At 50.9% G+C, this 20,004-nt stretch overlaps 8 protein-coding genes across 8 annotated transcripts; 3 read left to right on the top strand and 5 right to left on the bottom strand.

Annotated features, from left to right (window-relative positions):
• Positions 1-333: 333 nt before the first annotated feature.
• On the bottom strand, positions 334-910 carry T310_5340 (uncharacterized protein; the record flags this gene model as incomplete). Its single annotated transcript, XM_013471769.1, has 2 exons — positions 334-767; positions 859-910. 2 exons carry the CDS (start codon positions 908-910, stop codon positions 334-336), a joined length of 486 nt encoding a protein of 161 aa, XP_013327223.1.
• Positions 911-1,212: 302 nt separating this feature from the next.
• T310_5341 (uncharacterized protein) lies at positions 1,213-3,141 on the top strand (the record flags this gene model as incomplete). Its single annotated transcript, XM_013471770.1, has 4 exons — positions 1,213-1,451; positions 1,518-2,083; positions 2,149-3,029; positions 3,094-3,141. The coding sequence occupies 4 exons, from the start codon at positions 1,213-1,215 to the stop codon at positions 3,139-3,141; spliced, it is 1,734 nt and encodes a 577-aa protein (XP_013327224.1).
• Positions 3,142-4,079: 938 nt separating this feature from the next.
• On the top strand, positions 4,080-5,886 carry T310_5342 (Urea active transporter; the record flags this gene model as incomplete). Its single annotated transcript, XM_013471771.1, has 8 exons — positions 4,080-4,120; positions 4,290-4,361; positions 4,436-4,495; positions 4,525-4,567; positions 4,646-4,887; positions 4,996-5,132; positions 5,165-5,373; positions 5,665-5,886. 8 exons carry the CDS (start codon positions 4,080-4,082, stop codon positions 5,884-5,886), a joined length of 1,026 nt encoding a protein of 341 aa, XP_013327225.1.
• Positions 5,887-6,655: 769 nt separating this feature from the next.
• Positions 6,656-9,379, bottom strand: T310_5343 (AP-3 adaptor complex subunit beta; the record flags this gene model as incomplete). Its single annotated transcript, XM_013471772.1, has 3 exons — positions 6,656-9,031; positions 9,099-9,256; positions 9,340-9,379. 3 exons carry the CDS (start codon positions 9,377-9,379, stop codon positions 6,656-6,658), a joined length of 2,574 nt encoding a protein of 857 aa, XP_013327226.1.
• A 1,269-nt stretch (positions 9,380-10,648) lies between these two features.
• T310_5344 (Ndc80 complex component Nuf2) lies at positions 10,649-12,096 on the bottom strand (the record flags this gene model as incomplete). Its single annotated transcript, XM_013471773.1, has 2 exons — positions 10,649-11,938; positions 11,995-12,096. The coding sequence occupies 2 exons, from the start codon at positions 12,094-12,096 to the stop codon at positions 10,649-10,651; spliced, it is 1,392 nt and encodes a 463-aa protein (XP_013327227.1).
• Positions 12,097-12,387: 291 nt separating this feature from the next.
• T310_5345 (Translation initiation factor eIF-2B alpha subunit) lies at positions 12,388-13,553 on the top strand (the record flags this gene model as incomplete). The annotated part of the gene is made up of 2 exons (XM_013471774.1): positions 12,388-12,416; positions 12,467-13,553. The coding sequence occupies 2 exons, from the start codon at positions 12,388-12,390 to the stop codon at positions 13,551-13,553; spliced, it is 1,116 nt and encodes a 371-aa protein (XP_013327228.1).
• A 910-nt stretch (positions 13,554-14,463) lies between these two features.
• Positions 14,464-15,006, bottom strand: T310_5346 (uncharacterized protein; the record flags this gene model as incomplete). The annotated part of the gene is made up of 2 exons (XM_013471775.1): positions 14,464-14,514; positions 14,674-15,006. The coding sequence occupies 2 exons, from the start codon at positions 15,004-15,006 to the stop codon at positions 14,464-14,466; spliced, it is 384 nt and encodes a 127-aa protein (XP_013327229.1).
• Positions 15,007-17,682: 2,676 nt separating this feature from the next.
• Positions 17,683-18,486, bottom strand: T310_5347 (Adaptin ear-binding coat-associated protein; the record flags this gene model as incomplete). Its single annotated transcript, XM_013471776.1, has 1 exon — positions 17,683-18,486. One exon carries the CDS (start codon positions 18,484-18,486, stop codon positions 17,683-17,685), a length of 804 nt encoding a protein of 267 aa, XP_013327230.1.
• Positions 18,487-20,004: the final 1,518 nt, after the last annotated feature.

The following is a 20,004-nucleotide window of genomic DNA, read 5'->3' on the forward strand; positions in this document are numbered from 1 at the left end:
CACCGTGACGGGAGCAGCAATGTGGACGACATTGCTCTCCTTCATCAAAAGCTCCTTTGCCTTGGCGCATATTGCCTCGATCACGGAATCTGCCAGTAACTCTTTTTGTAGAGCCGCTCGATGCATTCGTCCAAGTCGATACTGGCTGAGAGAGCAGTCAGTCGGGACCTGTTTTCCTGTGTGACTCCGCAAGAGGGCTACCTACATGGTAACCCAGGCATCGTGACGCGATCAGATCAGATCAGATCTCTCTTCACGCGCAAGATGATCTGACCAGGACAGAGACAGTTGTGGCAGAAGTCGCAGAGGGGGGTATGAGCAGCACAAAGGAGCTTATAAGAATGAGTGGGAAGGAAGGGAAATATTATGTCTGACAGCGTTTGCTGGAACAGCTACCATCATGTCCTGGGCAGGAGATGGCAGAGCAGGGACTGAGCAGGAAGACCCTAGCAGTGCAGCCAGAGCGCCAATCGTGAAGATCAATCTGGTGCCTGTTGCATCTGCTGGGCGCGCTGCGGGCTGTACCGTGGCTGGATCGACAATATTATTAACCGGCCTTCTGCTGCGTCTGACCGCCTTCCCTATCAATGCGCATCGGCACCCCTGCAGTTCCCAGGGTTGATCCGTTCCTGGCAGCCGCACGTGAGCAGGGCTCTGGGCAACATTTGGGCTGCAATCATGGGATTCCACCCTGTAGGCGCGCTTGTCCTCCCCAGACACTCTGCAATGAGCTCCTGTCTCGTTTCTGCTGTCATTTTGGGTGTTGTCTACTTTTTTATATACAGTTTATTTCATCAGCCGGTGCATCGTCTCTTCCATTCTTCGAGAGAAAGGAGAGGGCTGGGTGCATGTACATACAGTGGCATACTGCTGATCCCAATGAATCTGCCCAACTTGAGGAAAGGGCCATCCTGTACCAAGAGCGAGACACCACTTTCCTTTCGGACCTCCGCTTGTCGTTGATTGCTTTTTTATGGCTTTCCGCTCATTGAAATTCTTCAGTATCTGCTTCTTTGGGTATACTTTGCTTTTACCTCTTTGGGAAACTGATGGCCTTCCGGGGTCGCCAAAGCTGTCAATGTCCTCGTACCTCAATGACAATTTTTCCTACAGTGCTCTTGGATTTTTTGGATCGACCGTCTGTGAATATAGAGGCGAAGTCCGCCAACCCTCCTTTTCTCTGGACTCAACAGTTCCAACGACGCCCGTCAAATGGAGGCATATCCCTCCCCTCGAGATGGCCAGCCATTTCAAACCCATCCGCCAATGACCCCTAATGAACGGAGGTCGAGATATCCTTCGTTTTCCAATACGACATATTATTATGACAGGGACTGCCCTGAAAATGGCGGTTACCCAGAACCTCGAAAGAAGTTCTCCACATGCTTCAACTGCGGATCTCCCGAGCACTGGGCTCAGGATTGTCCTCGACCACGTGAATTCGATCCTGCGTAAGTGCTTGAAATTCTATCGTCAGTTTTACTGTTACTATTACTGGTGCTAATTGGTCGTTTTAGTGGTGCCGAGATCGGGTTTCAGCCCTCGAAACGACAAAAGACGAGTCGTCCTATCCCGATGTCCCAGTCATTCCCACCGCCATACAAGCAACAATGGGGAGATCCGTTAACAGGAGCTCAACCAAATTATCCAGTTCACAATAACTTCCCTCCGACGCCAATGTCGACGCACTCGGCGGATTACTATCCTTGGCAACCGTCTCCGCCTCAGGCTTCCCCGCGGCAGCCTTTCCCAGCGTCTGGCTCACACGAACTGCAAAATCCCATAAGTACTCACAATCCACAGTTCGTAAGCCCTGTATCTCCCAATGGTGGACATCAGTATCACGGCTATTTCCCTCCTCAGCACCACCAGCAGCACTTCGCTTTGAACTGGGAACACCAACAGTACAGTTATCAGCAACATAATCAGCAACCGCCTGATTATGGACGTAGTCGACCTCTCCTGCATCATCAGCACGCCCTAGACGACAATCGGCCTTCCTGGCCTCCTGGTCAACCATGGGTGGAAGATAGGCAGTCATATGAGAGACAGCCAGGTATGAAGTCTTCTCGTGACCAGATCGGTAAGCTTCCTTTTTTTTTACTTTTTTTTTTTACTGTTAGGATGGCCTGCTAACGGCAGATCAAGTCTGGCGACCACCTAACCTGGCTGCCCGACCACTCCCTTCGAGTTTTTCTGCGCAAGATGAAATTGAGCCCGTCACAAATGTTGAAGCCCTGAAGCAAGGAATGTCCGTGTCGAGGTACATCTCAGATAAGGATGCTGAAGATTTGAAGCGTCATATCCGTGAGACCAAGTACTGGTCGTCTTTAAAAGATGATCCTATATTCCGCGTAATCTCGACTGATTGCGAATTGATCTCTATCGAAGAGCTTGTGTCTCGCCGGAACCGTATACTTCGGACTCATAGCCTTCGCATTCCCAAAGAAACAGAAGAGGGAGAGGTGCACGAAGATAACGTTGAGGCTGGTCGAGATAGGTCGTCATCTCAGAGGTTTGGTGGACATAGAAATTCTGTTAGCGAAAATCCACAGCCAGAGAAAGAGAGAGTTGATGACAGGGTCTCATTTCGAGAGAGAAGTCGAGAGACTGATCGCGCTCGCCCATATTTTGAACAAAAATCAACGCGGAAACGTCGGCATGAATCTCCTGGTGACAGCGACAGACGGTTGAAGCGCCATGCTGTTGATTCTAGATCGTATCGAGAGCCTGCAATGAAAATACACCCTCACCACAGGCAACCAATGTCTGTTTCTGGCAGTTACCGGAACTATTCATCGAACTCGGAGTATAGATCTGGAAGAGGGCCCGGGAGACAGCAGCCTAGTCATCTTCCAGACACTCCATATCAGGGTGAAAATGCCAAGCATTGGGGTTCGCGGAGTCCACCACACTCAGAGAGAAGGGGTCGGAAAAGACCTAGGTCTGCCGATTCTTCAGAGGACCGCTATGATGGGCCGCGGCGCCAGGAAAACGATGTACCCAAAGCCCGGGCTCGTCAAGCGGAAGTTAGTTCGGTGTATAGGTATTTCGCCCCGCCTTCGTAGGTTGGGTGTATGCTAACTGTTATAGTCGACGATGGTGACAGGTGACGCAGAGTCCGGCAGAGGTGCTGAATGAGCTGCCCCGCCACTTGGTGTTGCCTTCATTGGCAGTTGGGTCCAGGATATTTTGCATCCGGTCTTTTTGAGGGCGTCCATTGCACAAGGATCGGTCATTCTTGGTCCGGAATTATATTACCTTGACTGAGCTGATTTTTGCAAGCCCCAGCTCTTCGAACTATTAGGGCTCCTTCCGGCTTGGTTTTCCTCTCTGCATCTTGGGTCGCAGCAAATGAAGCCAAATCAGGTTTCTTTCACCTGCACCTTTCCCTATAATTTGAGGCTTGTGCCCCTCTTATAGCCACTTATCAATGGGTCGAAATGTTAAATAGTCGAAATGGTATTGAATTTGACGCCTTAGCATCCTAAAAAAAAAGGGGGAGAAACTGGGAGCATCAACGCATAAGGGAAGGGGAACGTACGTTTAAATATTTATCTAAATCTATGTCTATTATGTCTTATTATCGACTTGGAGCTGGTTTGCCCAGAAGGTGGTAAACTATCATAAAATAAACAAAGCCCGCCTGCCACAGATCTACGGAGTACCGTTTCCCGATATCCCTTTCTGCCTTTCTACTCATCTCTGCCGATTATTGCAAAAGACAATCCAATTATCTAGCGTCGAGCTATCTGATGCTTATCTTCAAAAGTCGCGCGCGTATATATTTTCCCCTCCCCCATTAGCCTAGAGTGGAGCAGTATGATGTGATCGTATGGAAGTTCTCCGAGACAGCTCTCCAACAGCGACAGATCTATAACCCAAAGAGACAATTTATTCTTAATTAAATTAACGTATATGCCAGTGCGTAATTATATAGAATGGTAAATTTCCCGATTGGCTTGTGGAGATATTGAGTCGTTCCTCTTCCTCTTCTTCCTTCCTAACTTCACGTTCTGTAGTATCTGGATAAAAGCTGAGATCTTTTCCCCCCTATTATTCCTCTTTTGTTCTCATACATGTCTGATGACAGTCTTGTCCCCCTGCCCCAGGGAGCTGGGTATGGGGTGGTGGTCGGTGTTGGTCTCGCTTTTGGAATCGGGATGGTTCTGGTCAATAGATTCCTGGAGAAATTTCTGCGAGAAAGATCTGACCACACTGAGATGTTGAGTCCCTATCTTGGAGAAAAACTAGATATAAATTTTGAGCCTATCTGACCGCATTCCCAGGTTCATGGTTGCCAACCGCAGTGTCGGGACTGGACTGACAGCTTCGGCGGTCATATCGTCGTGGATGTGGGCGTATGTCCACTCCCCAGTGCTTTGCTTTCAGCATATTATTATTGGCAGGATAAGACACTGACATGTTTCCCAAGAACTGCAATCATCTGGACGGCTGCTCAGGGCTATCTCTACGGCATTGCGGCGCCGTTTTGGTACGCGGCTGGCTGCTCTATCCAGATAGCGCTGATGACTGTCCTGGCGATCCACGCCAAAGTGAAAGTGCCGTATGTCTGATGTTTACCCCTCAGATTTGACCATGGTGTTATATACATAGCTGACAAGGAAATAAATAAATCCTACAGAAATGGTCACACCGTCTTGGAGATCGTCCGACTCCGGTACGGGACGACTGCGCATCTGATCTATATCTTTCTGTGCTTCGTCACCAATCTGCTCTCGGTGACTGCCATGATTCTGGGCGCTGCCGGGGTGATCACTGCGTGACGGGCATGCATATCATCGCATCGACCTTCTTGCTGCCTCTGGGTGTGGTGGTCTATACCGTTGCAGGAGGGTTGAAGGCGACTTTCTTGACGGACTATGTGTGAGTCAGCCCTATCTTTTCCAACAACCTGTACAGATATATATACGCGGAGAAATGTATCTGGGGAATAAATCGTCGAGTTGAATAACCGTCTGATCTTTTCTGCAGTCACACCCTCATAGTGATGATCCTCTGCTTTCTCACTGTGAAAGCGTTCAACAATCCTGCCATCACCGACCTCAACTCCTTCTACGACGTCCTGGTCGAAGCGGCCAAGACCCGAAACGTTGAAGGCAACTACCAAGGTACATCAACCTCAAAGCCCACAACAGGCAAGTGATTCGCGTTTCGCACTGGACGGTCATCATCTTCGGCTTCTTCGCTTCCGCATTCGCTACCGCGTTGCACTACGGCGGCATCGATCTGAATTGGATGGGGTACTTTCTGGCGACGATCATCTGCCCGGGGATGTTTCCGCTGGCGTTTACGATCCTGTGGAAGAAGCAGTCTGTTGCGGCTGCTGTCATTGCGCCTCTTCTCGGTCTGGTAAGTTTTCAGTCTCGATCTCTAACGTAACTTGGGTCTAACCCAGACAAAAGGCAAGCGGCATTGCAGTCTGGCTTGGAACGGCGTATGCCTACGGCGGTGAATTGACCATCTCAACGACCGGCCCAGCTGCCCTGTCTCTGGGGGGCCATCACGTCGACATTCTCCTCGGCCGTCTACTCCGTCATCATCACCTACATTAAGGTATTAATGGACTTGTGCTGTAGTTTCCTTACTACAAAAGCAGTTCATGTTATTCCCTGCTGACGCAGATAATGTCCTGTCCAACAGCCACAAGACTTCGACTGGCGCATCTTCCTCCTCCTCAACGCCGTCAAGGACGAAGATTCTCCCGACGACAGCGAGTCCAGCGACAACGGCCGGGTCGCCGTTCTCGAGACCAAGGACCTGGACAGCGTACAGCACCCTTATTCACCGGAGACGCTCAAGCGGATGAACCGCGCCGCCATGATCGCGAGCATTTTCAGCGCCGTCGTCGGCCTCGTCACATAGGTTGTGTGGCCTTTGCCGCTGTACAGGGATTATATCTTCACGAGACCGGTGAATCCTGTCGAATTCGGTCGAGCAAGCAAACCTTGAAATGTATATTATACTAACAGGTGGTATATAGTTCTTCAAAGGCTGGACAGTCGTCTCCGAGATATGGCTTTTCGTCTGCTTGCTCATTGCTACTGTGTACCCGATCATCGACGGCAGAAGGGTTCTGGAAAAGGCTTTTAGGCTTGCATGGCAGGGTCTTTTCAGCAGCAGCAGAGCCGTGCCGGAGGCAGTAGCAGTGGAAGAAGTATCTCATCAACCGGACCACCCATCTGCCGGTACAGGTCTAGGTCAAACCGCGAAGAAAGTCCCCTCTTCTGGGACAGTTGTCCAGTCCAAGACGAGGACTGCGACACGTTGGATTCTCTAGGTAGGTAAATATATATGTAAGCAGGCAGGACCTGTCGTTATGAACTTTTCTTTTTCAACAACTACAACCGATGTATCTATGCCCTTGTGTCAGGAACAGAAGAACTGAGTGACATGGCCATTGCCTTCCTAGAATACTAGGGTATTTCGCATGTCGTCGGTATTGGGGACAGATTTACCTTTATAGGCATATCTAAAATAGAATAGAATGGCTTAGAATAGATTGAGATTATAGACTACACTACACTACAGTGATTACACTACGGAGTAATTACCTAGAGATAGATTCCGATCAATTTAAGCACATGTTATTTTTTTTGGTGGTGGTATTGGTATCATTTATCTATCTATCTATTTATGCTCTACCTAGTAATACATCTTCATCTTCCTTTTTCAGCAGCCCTTTCCTCTCGTGGCTCTCGCCTTCGTCGGACTCTTCTTCTTCCTCGTCGTCATCCTCCTCCTCCTCTTCTTCGTCTTCTTCTTCTGAATCAGTCTCTTCTTCGCCGGATTCGGTTTCCTCTTCCTCTTCCTCTTCCTCTTCATCATACTCTGATTCTGTTTCTTCTTCCTCTTCTTCTTCCTCTTCGGATTCTTCGTCCTCGTCGTTGAGCCACTCGTCCAGCGTCTTGGGGCGATTATTATTAGTAGTTCCTGTTGGAGCAATTTTCTTGCCTCGTGCTGCTGCTGCGCTGCTTTCTCTTTCATGCTCTCGCAGCGCCCTGTCCAGCCTCTCGCTGGCCGTGAGGCCGGTGCCGGTGCCGGCGCCTCGTTCTATGGTAGTAGATTCCATCATCATCCCCTGATCTCGTAGGCTCCTGTCGGGCTCCTGCCCAGCTGGTACCCAGTCTGGAAGCGGCTCATAGCCTCTTAACCCGTGGTATCCAGCGTCAGGCCCCACGACAAGCGTCGAAGTGCCGATCAGGAGATCCTTCCGGGAGTCCGACGGGCTGGGTGCGTGTGGAACAGGCTTCGGCGCCTGGAGCAGTAGGGTAGCGAGTTGTGTCGCGTTGGGGTTGGCGAGTAGTGCCTTGTAGAGTCGTGCGCGGTCGCGCAGGTCGTATGAGACGTCGTACCGCGCCAGGAGGAGGATGTATCGCCAGAGAAGAGTTATGCGGTCCTCTTCTGGCGGTTTTTCCGGCAGCTGTTCTTGTGATTGCTGTTGCTCTGCTGCGCCACTACTATCCTGGGTTTCAGCCCAGGCGTTGCTGTCTTCCTGCTCTGTTTGAGCAGGCTTCGGCGGAGGCTGCTGCGGAGGATGAGTCTGCAGGAGATGCTGCAGATATACCTTCGCGCCCAGCAGGACGATCTGCTGCTTCACCACCTCGGTTTCGTCGGCGAATCTCTTCGCCAGGATGCGCAACACATCCGGTGCGATGTTGTTTTCCGGATCGACGGATGCAAATTCGCCCACGAGCCAAATAATCGAGGCTCTTGCCTCCGGGCTGGTAGTCGTGTCGAGATACTTCGCTAGCTGGATCACTGTCTGCTTATGAGACAATGGGTCCTGCTGGATCAGATGGCGAATCACTGTAAGAGACTCAGAGACTAAATTCTCATCGGCGCTCGAGATCTGACTCAAAAGCACTCGAAGGCAATGTTTCGAGGTCCGGGGGTCGCTCTGTGCGCAACGTCCGATTGCACGGACGCTCTCTCGCACCAATTCCGGATTGCTCCCTCGCGAGAAATGTTCCAGCTCGCTGAGGATCACACCCTTCCAATGCATCCCGAGATGAGGGAATATGATCGTCAGAACCTCGAGCTTAAGCCGCCAGATATGCGGCGGATCGGTAGAGTGTACTAGGAAATGGGAGACGTATTTCGCAAACGGAGCCGGGGCCCTCAAGGCTACGGCTACGATGTTGTAAAGCGCAACATATTGAATGTCCTGTGGACAGCGGACAAGGGCCACAAGCGGGCCGATGGCACTCTCCAGATACTCCGGCGTGCCCAGGTAGAGGTAGCAACGGACAACGCTCACGATAACAGCAGAGGTACGACTCTGCAGGAGCGGTTTGCAAGCTCGCAAGAACAATTCCAGATCGGGGTCCAGTACGACCACTTCTTCGCCTGTGTCTTCACCCGCAGCCTCTTCATGGCTAGGCGCATCGTCCTCATCGTAGAACCCCTTGGGTCCTGCCTTCTTGACCTTCTGCGTCCTCCGGGGAAAACACTTCCTTGCGTAAATGGTCAGAAGCCGCAAAGTAGCCAGCTGACTCCATTCGTCCATATCCACCAGCTTTTTCACCAGACTCCGGTAGTGCTTGTGGATGAGATCAAGGCGATCGGGGCACACGTCAAGGAACGCAGATACGGCTGGCCCAACGACGAAATATTGGCTATCCCCCAGGAGCGTCGATAGATACTCCGTCAACTGCGGAAGTGTATTCGGGTTTAGTCGGTAACATTTCGGAATAGCCAATGCAGCGGCCTTGCGGACATGGGGACTCATATCTCCGCAGCCACGCTTGATGGCGAGGGACACGATCTGGCTGATGACGGGGACCCTGATCCCTGACATGGTGCGCAGCGCCATTACCCGGACTTGTGGATTCTGGTCCGTGAGGGACTTCTGGATGGCATTTATCGACAGCAACGCGAGGTCTGGCTCTGCTTCGGCCTGGTGGAGCAGGTAGATGTAGACGAGCTTCTTGACTTCGATATTAGGATTCGCGACATTTTTGACGACGGCGGAGAAGTACTGGAGAGAGGATTCGGATTGGTACATCAACTAGATTCAGCCAGAGGTATTAGTATTATTCAGATACTGCCGTTCGTGTGGACGCAGGGTGTCATACGGCGATGACCTTCCGCATCCCCTCCAAGACGTCGCGCTCATTGCGGCTTTCGAGAAGCTTCTTTATTTGCGCCGAAGTGAGCCCACGCGAAGAGGAATTGCTTCGCAAACCCTTGCTGCCGCCGGCTGATTGGGCAGCTTCGAGCGTGAGCTCTCGAGCTGTACGCACATAGCGTGGATCGTTAGCAGACGGAGTCGGCTTGATGGCGTCGAATAATACCAGACGGAGGGAGAGACAATACCTGTTTCCAGCATGGACGAAATCCTTGATATGGTCTCCATGCTGTCCCTAAAAACCTCCCCGGCTCCCTAAGCAGCAGTGGTGCGCCGTTGTGAAGAAATAAACCGGAGTTCAAGACAGCAGCGGGGCCATGTGAGCGCGCATCGTCAGCGGCGTGCCATCGCTCTTCCCAACTGTCGCCTGCCTCCGCCTGCTCCACATCCTGTCAACAACTACGCTTCAACACAACGAGAACTGACGGAACTACAAAGACTGCTACCAGTGAGGCCTCCTGAAAGAACAATGTAGATCTAATTTGCGCTACTGCGAGGCCGTGTCTTCGTTCTACTCGTGCTCGATCAACACACGGCCAATGGTGCAAGCGACAGTACACTTCGCGAACTTGGTCTCCGACTTTGTCAACCATATACTCTGCTACAATGCCCGCGCAACGATTCTGGTCGTCTGCTCTACACGGACCCAATTTCTAGAGCAACTGGCTGCCAGTATCGCTGTCGAGTCCCGGCTTCACCAACGAGAAGGTCATAATGAGCAACTGGAGGACGGCACGGAAGATCCGCCGTCCGAATCGGTTGAACGACGCCATCGTCTCCTAACAAAAACGATCGGCCTCATCGCGCAGTCGCGAAAAGTCAAATTGGTGTTTTGCCCGTCCGTCGAGCATCTTCGTGCCTATCTTTCGACCCTACGCATTACTTCTGAAGACGGGCAGAAGAGGTTGCAGGAGTCGGCTGGACCAGAAGAATATCGCAGACGGTGCCTGGCGATCCTAGACCTCGTCGCGGTCCATTATACGACGTCTGAGTTTTCCGCCAAAGGCTTGTCGCGCACCCTGGCCATTGTTGTGGAGGCCGCTGCGAGAGCGGCGGCAGATCTGGTGCTATGTGAATGTAATGACGCGCTCGACCCCCAGAACCTCGAACGCGGCGAAAAACTGTGGGATCTTCAGGTGCCGCTGCTCAGTGGTGCGGTCCGCCTTGAAGATGGAAGGAGTTCATGGTCTGGGCGCCACGTATCTGTGAAGCGAGTGGCGCAGAGATGGTTTCAATTCGAAAATACAGACATGATGCATGTTTAACCAGTCCCCCAAAGCATATGTACTGTACAAGAAGTATTGTAAACCCAATCCCAAAGAACCCTCGGGTATCCTAGAGCCAACCGGAACTCCAAAGACCATCCAAACCGATCCGTATTACTCATAGACATTTTTCCATTTCGGTGATGTACAGCTTGATATGGGATTCAAGCTTCAAGTACTCATCATGCGCTCGGTGGATCTCGTTTTCGATGTTCTCTTTCAGATCTGCCATCTAGGTCATGTCAGCAATCGTGGTGACGCCAGGAAGGGCAAAGTGGAAACCAACCTTCTTCTCAGTCTGCTCGATCCGTATCCTTCTCATCTCCATTTCTCGTTGCTTTTCTGCGCGCTCTTCACGGAGCTGTTTCTGAATGTTGCGTAGCTCCTCCATCCGAGCTTGCGCCTGTTCCTGCTTCTCTTGGCTACTCTTTCTGAGAGCCTCGATCCTTTCATTCCAGCGAGCCAGTTGCCGCTGCAGTAATTTCTCCGTCTGTTCCACTTCTCGTACACTGTTTCCTCGTTCTGAAATCGCGTCCCTGTTCCTGGCGGCGCGCGCATCTTCTTCTTCCTCCTTTTGCAGCTCCACGGAGATGTCTTCCAGTACCTTCACACAGGCCTGGACCTCATTAGCAACGACAGTGAATGTGTCCGTGGACGTCTGCAGAGCTCTCAGCCTCCTCTCCATCGCATCGACTTGTCCCTTCTCGCGGGCCAGGCTCTCCGATAATTCTGTCAGAGATGCCTGCAGACTCGCAGAGCTTTCCATAACATACGGCCGCAGCTTCTCGATCTCCTGTCGGGTGCGCACCGCCTTTTCTATCTTCTCTTCCAATGTTGCCTGCCGTTTGGCCTTGTCGCTCTTGACCCGCTCCAGCGTCTCCGCAACTTTCTCTTGCTCCCGCCGCAGCTCTAGCAGCCGTGCTTTCAGCGCATCGTTCCGTTGAACCTTCTCCTTGACTTGTCCTTCCATCGCTTTCTGATTTCGCCTCATCTCTTCTAGACGCTGTTCCATTTCCTGATTCTCTGCGTGGAGCGCCTCGATACGGGCCTTGGTCCTCTCCGATTTGTTGAAGTGCTCATCGATAACGGAGGTTTGCGACTCTCGGAACCGGACGAAGTTGATCAGGTAGGAGAATATCTTGACGAGTCGATCATGCGTAGGTTTTGTTAGATCCGTAAATGTAAAATCGTTCACTCCGCACTGTGTTGGAAGCCCGGTCAGAAACTGCCCTGCCTCTTTGCCAGAAGGGTGATGTAGTACCTCAATCATCAACTTCCTCAGACTCACGAAAAATGCCATCATATTACGCGTCTCGTTAGGCACAATGTCGGCGTAATCACCGCAGACATCTTGTGCGGCTGCGCGCATCGCCGGTTCCACCGTCTCACGGGTCGTATTCATCAGAAGCTCCGCAAACCATTCCAGCACCATTTGAATCTGCTGAGGATTCGGCTTGACCAAGTCGTTCGCGGTGAACGGGATCCCGATATCGTTGATACATCCTGCAATTTCCTTGTCGGGCTATTACTCTGATGAGTATATGCATACTTAAGATGCTTGGGAATTCCTTGACTGACCAGGCGCATCAACGCATCGCTCTCATCTTCCTTGCGGCGATTGCGGTTGTGTTGCTGCTGGGATCCATGGAATTGCTGGCTCACTCGATGATTGTACGCCATGTCTACATGCAGTGTGTTCCCTCGAAATTGCGAAATCTATCACAGAGCATGCTTGACACGGCGGCGGACTGCTTGTTTTGTTTACCGCGACACTGGAGAGCCTGCTCAAAACAGCTTAGTGCGGAGGCATGCATGTGCAGCGAGGGGCGCAGATGCAATCGATGCAAACAGCCGACTCCGGCACAATAACGGATACATTTCTGGCAGGCAGGCAGTTATAGTGTCACAATCCCTCGACTCGGCGCTACACTCACCGTCTGCCAACCTCGTCTCGTGGTTTATCTAGCAGCCATGGCGACTACCGAGTCTGGGTCTTTTGAGTAGGTGTTACCACGACCTAAATCCTGCCATTCCTGCTAACGCAGACTAGCATTGTCGCCACATACAATGACCTCCTTCGCTCCGATCCCGATTTGACGATGCCAATTGCGGCCATCGAGGCCCTGGTTCTCCTTCTGACGCATTCCCCGTCTTCGACGATATCTGAGACTCTTGAATTGCTCGAGACTCACACCGCTCGCCTGAAGAAGGCCATTCCGAACCCGATTGCGCTCTCTGCAGGCACCGATCTCTTTCAACGATATTTGATCACTACCCTCCAGAGACCCGGTCAGCTGGGGCCTGCAGGGGACTTCAACGCTATCCGAACTCATCTGCTCTCCAATGGACGCCTTTTCATTAAGCGTGCCAAGGAAAGTCGACAGAAGATCGCTGCGTTTGGAAGGGGCTTCGTCCGAGATGGGAGCACGGTTCTTACAAACGGCGGCTCGCGCGTCGTCTCTGCCCTACTCCAGAAGGCGGCGGATGAGAACAGCGGTCCCTCCGCTGTGAGGTTCCGCGTCATCTATGTCCTCCACTACATCAACAATGACAAAGAGAATTACATTGAGCCGGAGGGGTTGGAGACGGTGCGCGCTTTGAGGGCGAGGGGCGTTCCCGTTGCGACCATTCCCGAGTCTGCAGTCGCTTACTCAATGGGGATGGTAGATATGGTGATTGTCGGCGCTGAGGGCGTGGTGGAAAACGGCGGTATTGTGTCACGAATGGGCACTTACCAGATCGGTCTTTTGGCCAAGGCTATGGGAAAGCCGTTCTATGTGGTTGCTGAAAGCCACAAGTTTGTTCGATTATACCCGCTGGGGCAGTACGATCTTCCGATCGACCAGCATGTCGTCGACTTCAAGACAGAGGAAGACATCAATTCTGAATCCTCGTCAGGTGCGAAGAACAAAGCCGACGAGGGTTTTGCTGGGAAGGACGAATCGTCTCCGGAAGACAAAGCCAAACACATGTCAGACCTCCTCAACGGTGCCCCTGCAAATACGGAGAGTACAAAGACGATGAGACATGAAGCAGTCGACTTCACACCGCCGCATCTCATCTCGGCATTGATAACGGAAAGCGGCGTGCTGACGCCAAGCGCGGTGAGCGAGGAACTGATCAAGATATGGTTTTGAGGGCTGTTACACGCTTGGCATGATTCCAATTGCGATTAAAACAGTGAGGAAAGCTTTCTGCAGGAGAAATCTGCAGAATTGGAACACGCTCTGGAGAGAGCGTCATGACTATACCTGGTCCCCTGGCAAGACGACGATGCTCCACGACCACAAGTCAGCATCAATGGTCTGGAAGTTGCAGATGTGAAAGCAGTCCCGGGTGGGATACACTCGTCGCTTGCTACTCTGTGTTCCAGGGGACTTACGGGCAGATGATATCGTAACCGGGAAGGACCCGGGACCACGTGGGCGGGGACTCCTCGACCAGCGCGTTAGATGTGCACGTCGTTAAGCACGGACAAGATGTCTGACATGGAAAGATACCCACAGAAAGCAAGCCAGACGCGGGAGATATGTTATAGTCCATGAAAAAGGAAGAAATAAAAATAAAGAAAGCAAAAAGCATTATCAGAGAAATCTCTCTTCTCAAAGCAAACACTCGTATTTCTAAGATCTGACCTGATCTAGTCTTGAGTAAATCCACGACTACCTCCATCCAGTCCAGCAGTAACCGAACCATAACTATCACCAGCACCATAACTAACCATCACCAGAACGCCAGCGAGAAAGATTTTTTCTCCGTGTATTCATTTCTTGTCCAGTAATTCATTCATTCGTTCATTCATCATCATCATAATCATGTCACATGTCAATCAATGTCATCATGCGTTTCATTCTCATATCTCGTTGCTCATATCGTATCTCGTCTCTCGTAATTTGATTCTCGTTTCTCGTTTCTCGTTTCATTTTCATGACTCGTTTTCCATTCGTGTCACGTGTCACGCGTTTATCAGATCAGATCAGATCTGATGTGATGTCGACTTGAATATCAATCGATTGTCGAGCGATTGATGCCATCTGATTCATTCATTCATTCAGAATCATTCTTGCGTCCGTATAGACAGTATGCCAGCCCCGTAATCTGTATGTATGTACCAGAGGTGTATGCATGGAGAAGGACCTTCATGAGTGACAGGTCGCATGGAGTGAGTGCAGTGCGGTGGGGCTAAGTATGGCATGACAAGACGCAGTAAAGTAAATCCTGTCGCGGAATAATGCAGTCTCCACCCTCTCACCAGACGTGAGAAAGAGAAAAAGCATCGAGCACGGCCTCAGCAGGGACCTCGTGGCGATGCAGGAAGCCATCAGCAGGTGAAACAGATGCAGCCGATGCAATGCAAGATGCAGGAAGAGACGATCCCTGCCAGTTCTGGTGCCGTAGCTGGTCCCGAAGCTGAAACTGAAGCGGATTCATCGCGTAGTCAAACGGAAGAAGATGATGAAGAGAAGAAGATTGAGATCTTTCAGCGGATGCAGCTGCGGGTAATAGTGCCTGGACATGGGCATCAGGCACCGCAGCAAATACGTACAGGAGGAGGTATCCCAGCGCGACGAAGAGCCAGATTGCGGCCATGTTGTTTTTTTTTTGGGTGTCTTTGTTCTGTCAGGTTGAATAATAGTATTGTATTGAAGTAGTATCGCTGTTGCGGGGAAGGGAAGGGAGGTGGGGGGAGGTGTAGTTAAGTTATATGCGTAGGTTAGGTAGGTAAACGATAGCTCTCTGCTAGATTTAAGTATAAAAGCGGAGAGCAATTGAAGGTAATGTACTTAAGGTGGAGACCAGACGGCGCAAGTGACAAAGAAAGGATTTTTAAAAAATGGAGACACGCTGAGTTGTCAATGGATATATATGCGTAGTACTCCGTATCGTGCTTTTAAAGTCCCCGTCGTGGGGAGAATGAATAAAGTTTGGGTAAAGTCGGAGCCCAACGAGAGTGTGCAGTGCAGTGCAACTTTGCCTGTCTGGGTAGATGGTAAGGTCATGATTACCTTAGGTAGGTAGGTTAGGTAGGTACCTAGTACCTACATGGATTTTGGATCCATCATCATGGAAAGGGTCCCGAAAGACGGTAAGGCAGCAAGCGATAGAATGGATAGATCTCATAGCGTAGACTGGCGGTGTGATTTGGCACACCGCATGCCAGTGGCTAGCTAGGCTTGGTTTGGTTAAACTATCCACTTTATCCTCCAGCTAAGGTTTATTATGTGGGTTTTCGTTAAATTAAAATACTACTCCGTACTATTACCCCGCGTTTTTCTCTCCATGGTCGATGAGTGAGTGGAAATCTTATTATTATTCCTAATATTTTTTATATTTTAATTAGTATTATTTGAAAAGAAAATAAATAATATTAATAGCTGCCCTACCTATACCAAAGAATTTTGTTTTGACTTCTATGCCTACCAGGTACAAGGCCTGCTTAAGGCGATAGTCTACTCCGTACGGAGTACTGCCCAGGCGGATCCCCCACCCATAGCATCTACATCCGTATCTATCCCTCAGCAGTTCCACTGTCACCATTAATTCGAGTATCACGTGTGGAGCAAATTGTATTCTTTATCGTCTACGAAATACGCCCAGGAGGGCTTCCTACCATACGTATATTGTTCTCAGATTCAGTCAGACTCGCTTTGTCGAGAAATCCGTGTGGCTGGATGGCCTTACTGTAAGTGGAATTGAGGGGTTATTATTATTAGTTAAAGGACAGTGATGAGGTAATAAGGATACTGCCGGCTGCTGTCAGCGGATGTCTGCGGAAGAACAGAATTCGGATCCGTCCAGTTGATCGGGTCATGTGCGGGATCATTAATTGGATCTGGTAGTGGCGCAAGTGGATTCAGACAACGAATACAACGAACATAATAGCAGTCATGATCTTCACATGGTAGATGCTACATGCTAATGGCAGGTGATCTTTGCCTTGTGACTAGAGCTCAGCTTGCTGGGAAGCTCTTCTGTGCAGGCAAACTACAGGCTGTGGTTTGTCCAGGAGGGGCTGGGCTGGCGGATGGCTGAGGATGCCGCGTGCAATCAGGAGTGGAATCATCGTGCTGCTGTCATCGACCACTGGACCGTGGCTCTGAGTGGCCAGTGCTTCCTGTCAATCATTTCTGCAGTAGCTGAGCTTCTTCTTCGACACTTTGTCTCCTTTTTTTCTTTCTTCCAGGCTCGTCCTGAAGATCTTATATCTATTATCTCTCTGGCGCTCTGCTGCAGGAGAGGAAGCTTGATCTCTGCTGCGTCTGACGGACACCTGCACGCCCTCGACCATCCCCGCATGCTCGTGCAGCAATCACTTAGTCAGCTTCATTAAACCTATCTACCTTTGGCAGTCCAATCATACAATCAGTCGCCGACTCAGACGAACGAGACATACCCTTCGCAAGCACCATTCAAGAAAATAATTCTTGCCCCTCGCGCGCAAGCATGGACGCAGAAACCGCCACTCGAACATCCAGCATCGGCAACCGCTCGTCGAGCCTGCTGATCGGGGAACGCCGTCGGTCCTTCGTCGAAGAGGACAACCGCCTCTCCTCCTTCTACGACTACTCGTGGTCGCTGAAGAAGCTCCTGGGCCGTCGCAGCAGCCAGAAGTATCGCGTGCTGGAGAGGGAGCGGCGAGAGCCGAGGCGGTTGCAGAAGAAGGCTCTCGCTACCAAGATGTACTAGTTGGCTACAAGTCGACTTATTGCATTGCTTTATTTCGTTTGACTTGGCCATGTCGCGTTTTGTTTTGTTTTGATGGATGGGAATGCTTTCTCTCTTTTTTTCGACTGGAACAGAGTTCCGACTCCTGCCGCTCGCTATCCGGTTGAATTGACCAGAGGGTGTCGGCGATATTCACGAAAAGGATTCGCATTGCCTCTCACTTGCGACTGTATCGATACAGGGAGAGAATTTTACACCGGTGGAACACTGCATGGAGTTATGGGGTCTGTCTTTATAAATGCGCTTCAGCTGATCGAGTTTCGGTTGCGGGCGACTGTCCTCCTCAGCTAGCAATTGGAATTAGAATTGTCTTTGCTGTCGAAATTCAATCAATCGTTCAGAAATATACACTGTCTCTCCAATAAACCAGTCACTACAGGTATGCTGTGCAAGATGAGTCCCTATTCACATGAATTAAGATTAAGTATAGACGTATATATCACTCCAACATCCCAACAGCAGACCAATCATTTACTGTGCGCTCTTCAGGGTATCATTGGAATTGAACTTCAGGCCTGCTGCAGCAAAACTACACACCAACTATTCTTTTCCCTCCGCGATTATGGAGGCAGACCTCCTTCTCCTCCGATCAGACTGATCCCCACTCATGATCGACGTCCCGGACGCTGGCGGCGGCGGAGGGATCGAGAACAGGGCCTTTTCCTCCTCTTTGGCTGCCGGGGCAGGGCTCACCGCGTCGTTGGGATCTGGAGGACGTCGTCTGCTGCCCACATTGACGCTGATCGTCTGCCCAGGCTTCAAGCTGTAATCTTTGACGGAAGAGGCAGTATCCGATTGCGAGGCAGCAGAGGTCCCCCGAGCACTGTTGTTTATGGATGATGATGATGATGTATGTTGCTGCTTATCAGAAAAGCCCAGGATCTTCCTCGCCTCCTGCAACGCGACGCCGAAATCGAACGCCTCGCTTCGATCCTCGAAGCCGATCCCCAGGAGGGCTTTCTTCCCCTCGCCGACGACGCGCAGCACGAAGAAGCGCGACGAGTCGAGGACGTGCTCCACCGCCCCGGGATCCGTGTACGGCGCCGCAGCGAAGAGATTGCCGCTGTCGGGGTCTTCCAGCAGGATGTCCGTCTTCACTTTTTCTCGCTGGTTGTCGTCGTCCTCTGGGATGGCGGTTTCGAGGATGCGCAGTCGTGCCGTGAAGATCTGCCGCGTCTTGCCTGTTCGAGGGTCTGGCGTCGTCCAGTCTGCCGCCGTGTAGCCTTTCATCGACGTCAGGGGTGGGAGGGCGTAGACGTGGACGGCGCGGGCGATGAAGAGGACACGCTGGAGGGCGTCTGCGGGGAGGGGTTGTCCTGTTGCGGGGTCGAGAGGACCGGACATTGTAGCAAACCAAAGTGATTTCTTTTAGTATTAGTAAATTAAAAAAAATAGTAAGATTGATGCCCTAGTTCTGGTATATTTCCCTTTTCTCGTTCACGAATTGGCGGTGGTGATGTTGGGAATGGACAGTGATCAAGATGGACTGCGGGGAGTGTACGGAGTAGCTAATCTTAGCGCTCTTATCTTAGTTTCTCTCGTGAGAGCAGACAGACTATCTATCTAATATGACTGACCTACAGGAGCATCCAATGACCTCACAGCAGGACTACTTTCCAGGCAGGCACCTATGTTGGAGGTTATGGCAATTCACTCCATCTTTAGGCTTTATTAGGTAGGTACGTGGTATCCATTGGCTTGTAGTTAAATTAAGTCGTCATTTCAGGCTCAGAGTCGTCTATGGGTGACAGAGATAGGAAAAGAAAAAGAAAAAGAAAAGGAAAAAGAAAAAGAAAGAAAAAAAAAGGTTATCGATTATTGAGTTTCGATGCTGGAGTTCTGGACTAAGTGTGGCATTGTGGCATTGTCGAAGCTTATCCTTCACTAGATACCATTCCTTTTCGCGATTCAGATGAGCTGAGTAGCTCTCTACTGTGTCATACTTACTACGCTAGCTTCGTGACCGAGTGAAAAAGCAGCTGCTCTCCAAGGACGGAAATGACCTTTGCTGAGTCGCATTCCTGTATCTTAGGTTTAGGATGAAAATGCTCCTACTCGAGTTGGAACGTATAGATATTGTCAGGATTTTGCTCTGGGGAATACTAGCTAGCTACGACCTGTCTGCTGCTGTTGGAAAGGTTTCACGGGCGGAGAAACGCAGGAACGGCAGAGGTCTCGAGGCCGCCGACTAATTACTGTAGGGTCGCTGGCACAATGTCTCAGTTTTGCAGGCTTGTACGGCAGTGATTGGTCAGATAAAAAAAAAAAGAACTGAAAGCAGGCAATTTTCTCTGCCTTTTGATTGATTATCTTACGGAGTACAGCTAGGGATTTGTCGCATTTCTATTCGATGCTAAATCGGAGTCTTTTACCGTTATTTGCCGGTAATACTGCTGACCAAGATCTCGGTACTCCATACGGGCCCAACAGCCGGCCGAATCAGAGGATCTGTCTCCTGGCCACAAAGACACGCATCTTCCAATACGATTCTGACAGATCATTTCTGCACTGGCACACCCAACTGGCGTAGTCTGTCCTACATGCCACATGGACCGGCTGTCGTGGATTCGCGGCAATGGGCTGTAAGCGTGGTATCTTACTGTATCCGGCGTGTCCTGCATCGGAATATCCCCCGGTCGAGCCACTCAGGTGGCGACATGGCGCGTCCCCTGTTCGGCGCTGCGGAGTGCAGACGGTGCAGTCTGTCGACTCTGTACGACAGCAGGCTTTGTCTGTCTGCATACTTAATCCGTCGATATGCCCGTCGAAGGCCCGCGGTATTCGCGGAATCTCGAGATGTAGACTCATCTGGCAGGCACAGAGGACACTGGATGACTGGGCATAGATTGTACTGTACGTACG

The sequence above is a fragment of the Rasamsonia emersonii genome, assembly GCF_000968595.1.
Source record: "Rasamsonia emersonii CBS 393.64 chromosome Unknown ctg1118621760271, whole genome shotgun sequence".
NCBI lineage: Eukaryota > Fungi > Ascomycota > Eurotiomycetes > Eurotiales > Trichocomaceae > Rasamsonia > Rasamsonia emersonii.